Source organism: Nuphar pumila, chromosome 6, assembly GCF_984573655.1.
Source record: "Nuphar pumila chromosome 6, dmNupPumi1.hap1.1, whole genome shotgun sequence".
Classification (NCBI taxonomy): domain Eukaryota; kingdom Viridiplantae; phylum Streptophyta; class Magnoliopsida; order Nymphaeales; family Nymphaeaceae; genus Nuphar; species Nuphar pumila.
The window spans coordinates 104,110,613-104,113,736 of NC_143254.1; the positions used below are offsets into that span (position 1 = coordinate 104,110,613).

The following is a 3,124-nucleotide window of genomic DNA, read 5'->3' on the forward strand; positions in this document are numbered from 1 at the left end:
ACGCTTATATAAATATAAATATTGTTGACAAAACCAAGTTATTCTCAAAGAAATAATAATAACGCGGTATTTCCCCCAAAAAAACTCGCGATCAAAGTATTACAATTTCGGCGATGTTTTCAAAATATCGCCGATATTGGACACTGTGCTAGTACAAGCTGGCGTGGACTCACCATTAATTCCCACTAATAAAGTTGGTAGGTTGTAGCCAGTGAAGGCTGTCAAAATGAGGGTTGGAAATTGAATTCTGCGTATGGTTGGCCCCTCTTGTGGACAATAAATGCAAGTCCATGTTCACGCTTTTCATGGTGCGGGGAAGCAACACTGTATCTGCAGATGGTGGCCACATGTGCTCAAAGATCAGAGCCACAAAAACCATCATATTGGAATTAAGCCCAAACAAGGTGTTAGGTAGATGATAAGACGGTTGATATTTATACGAGAGAGAGAGAGAGAGAGAGATAGAGAGATGGGGATCCAACTGGAGGAGTTGGTGGAGTCCATAAAGTCGAAGGTGAAGGCTTTGAGGCCGAGGAGGAAGAAGCCATACGTTAAGATGGACAAGAGTTCGAGCATGAAGGTGGAGATTAGGAGCAGGCGAGCGAAGCAGCTCATCGACAAGACCCTCAAGGTTGCTGATCAGCCGGGAAAGAAGAGCTTATGATCAATGAAGAAGGAAGGCGTGAGTAAATAATCGCCCCTACTGTTTTTCTTTTCTATGGTAATGGCATTTGTATATGCATATATAGCTGGGTGTTCCTTTCCTTTGAAAACTATACAAGGGCTAATCCTACAAATATATATGCGAAATCTCTCTCTCTCTCTCTCTCTCTCCGAATAAAAGCACAAAAATATCTGTTGCCTGTGCTCTACTTTTTTTTCTGATGGATAGAAACGAAGAGAAGTTGGATAGTTCTTTTCAAAGGGGAGCAAGAAAATAATCTCAACAGCAAACATGGATAAAACCTCCCTACGCGTTTCGGGGGAAGTTTCTAGCAAAAAATAGGGGGCGTCGCGACTTTTTCTCTGCGGAACTTCTCCTGGGCGCCAAACGCGCTCCAAACGTTTCGTTCTTGGTGGTTTTTTCTTCTTTACGATAAGCTAACTCAAAGATGAAGAATCTATGCAAACTGAGAAAATAAGAGCAAAGGATCACGTCCTTGCAAAAACAGTGCATATTCTGAGAAAGAAAAATATTTCTCTGCACCTCAGTCCCCAGTCATCCTTGCTTAAACCCTGTATAAATTATAAAGCAGATAACTTGATTCCTTTAACCCCCATTTTTTTTATAATGTATTCTTTAGAGGATCTAAATGGCATTTCTGTTACGCACAGGAGCGTTTATCTCATTCTATTCCGTTCTATATATTTCGAGTAGCGTTTTCTTTGCTCTATCAGCCGACCCCATGTAGTTGAGATAAGGCGTTATGATGGTTTTCTTTGCCCTATAGTAAGAGGTACTTGTCCTTTTATTTTTTGTTTGAAAGGCAAGCAGGGGTTATGCAGACCCCTACCAGATATCTCTTAAGCCTCATGTGGCAGAGGGATTTGAATCTGGGCCTTCATCTTGGCACAGGACCCCGCTTGCCACATGGGATACTACCTCGGTGGTAAGGGTTACTTGTCTTAGCAGAGGCATGTTCCACCACTTTTGAAGGAAGAAAGGTCGAGTGGCCGGATGGGTGCTCAGGCCAATTACTGATGGGCGTTCCTTGTATCCCTACTCCCAAAGGGCACATTTGAAAGAGAAAAAGATGTAAGAAAAGTAATACAAGGTGGGAAAACTGTACAGTCCCTTCTAAAATTGAGAGTTTTTTTTTTTTTTGAAAAAGTTTTTCTACAAAGTACATTTTTTTATAGGAAACAGTTCTTCACCTAGTGTTCCTCAAGAGAAAATGGTGCGACTCGTCTCATCACCACCACCGCTAACCATCACCATCACTATCCATCTCACTACCACCACTACTATCACCCACCTCTCGATAAACTACGTCTGATAAGCTCCACCACAACCACCACCCTCTCCTTTTCTCTCTTATTTTTTTAAGATTTTTTATTTTATTTTTCTCATGCTATTTAAACAAGTGAAGAATTTTCATTTTAGAATAAGTATCATATCAAAACTTCTTACGAGCAAAATTTTCTTTTCTTAAAGAGAGATTTTTTGCTTTCAAATGCGCCCCAAAGAAAGTAACTTTTCATTGAAAGTGAAGGGAAAGTGATCTCTCGTAAAGGGTAGTTCACTTTTAGCACCTTTTATTTTTAAGCCTAAGCTGTATACTGTAAGTAAAGGGTGATCAATGGCCGCAGCAATTGCATTGCACCTGATTCTCCCTCTTTCCTCTAGGGGAGGTGTGAACCGAGCAGGGTCAGGTCAGAGGCACCTTGCCTTGGATGCACGGCAACCCAAACACCATGTTGGATAGCTTACCTATCAGATGAGCCTGTCAAAAATTTTCATTTTGCATCTAAGGCACAAAAAATGAACAGCTGAAAAACAAGGAAAATTTGTGGTGTTTGGGTTACCGTTCATCTCATGGATGAACAGAATCCAATGCACCTCTGACGGTATTGTTTGATGAACCACATTGGTTCGGGTACCCGACTACCAGCGGAGTTTGGATAGGTCATAGGTGTCAGGCCTAATCTCGGCCTGAAAAATAAACAGTCCGGGTTCCAAGTAGGGGTGAAGAGTAAGCTTCAATGGAGTCTGGTACCCGAACCAATGTGGTTCATCAAACAACCTGACCAAACATAACTTGACTCCAGCGGTCAGGTCAGGCTTGCTTGACTTCCAAGTTCCACCCCTATAATTTCCTGAATGAAATTCATGACATCTACCTCATGGGAATCAGATATCAAAACCAGATCTTTTGAAGATCGCAACACCTCACAAGTCATGGTTTGTAGGCTTTTTAATGCATTTTCATAAGACTCTTGGACCATTAGACCTGAAAATTGATGCTCTTGGTATGTATGTACAAAATGGCAAATTTCTTGGTAAATGTTTCGCTTTCTCACCCTCACCAGTCAGGTCAAGTTGATTTGGATGTCTTTACTAATGTTGTGCTGTTGAGATAAAAATCAAGCTCAATACTGGACTTTGGCCAAAGATTCCAAGACG

General features: G+C 41.4%; 1 protein-coding gene across 1 annotated transcript; it reads left to right on the forward strand.

Moving 5' to 3' along the window:
- The first annotated feature begins 456 nt into the window (after positions 1 to 456).
- On the forward strand, positions 457 to 810 carry LOC149835503 (uncharacterized). The gene has a single exon (XM_090010554.1). The coding sequence runs from the start codon at positions 470 to 472 to the stop codon at positions 662 to 664; it is 195 nt and encodes a 64-aa protein (XP_089866680.1). The 5' UTR covers positions 457 to 469; the 3' UTR covers positions 665 to 810.
- Positions 811 to 3,124: the final 2,314 nt, after the last annotated feature.

What these genes read in the sequence shown, in the direction of transcription:
- LOC149835503 (XM_090010554.1), top strand. Translation starts at nt 470, where the DNA reads ATGGGGATCCAACTGGAGGAGTTGGTGGAGTCCATAAAGTCGAAGGTG.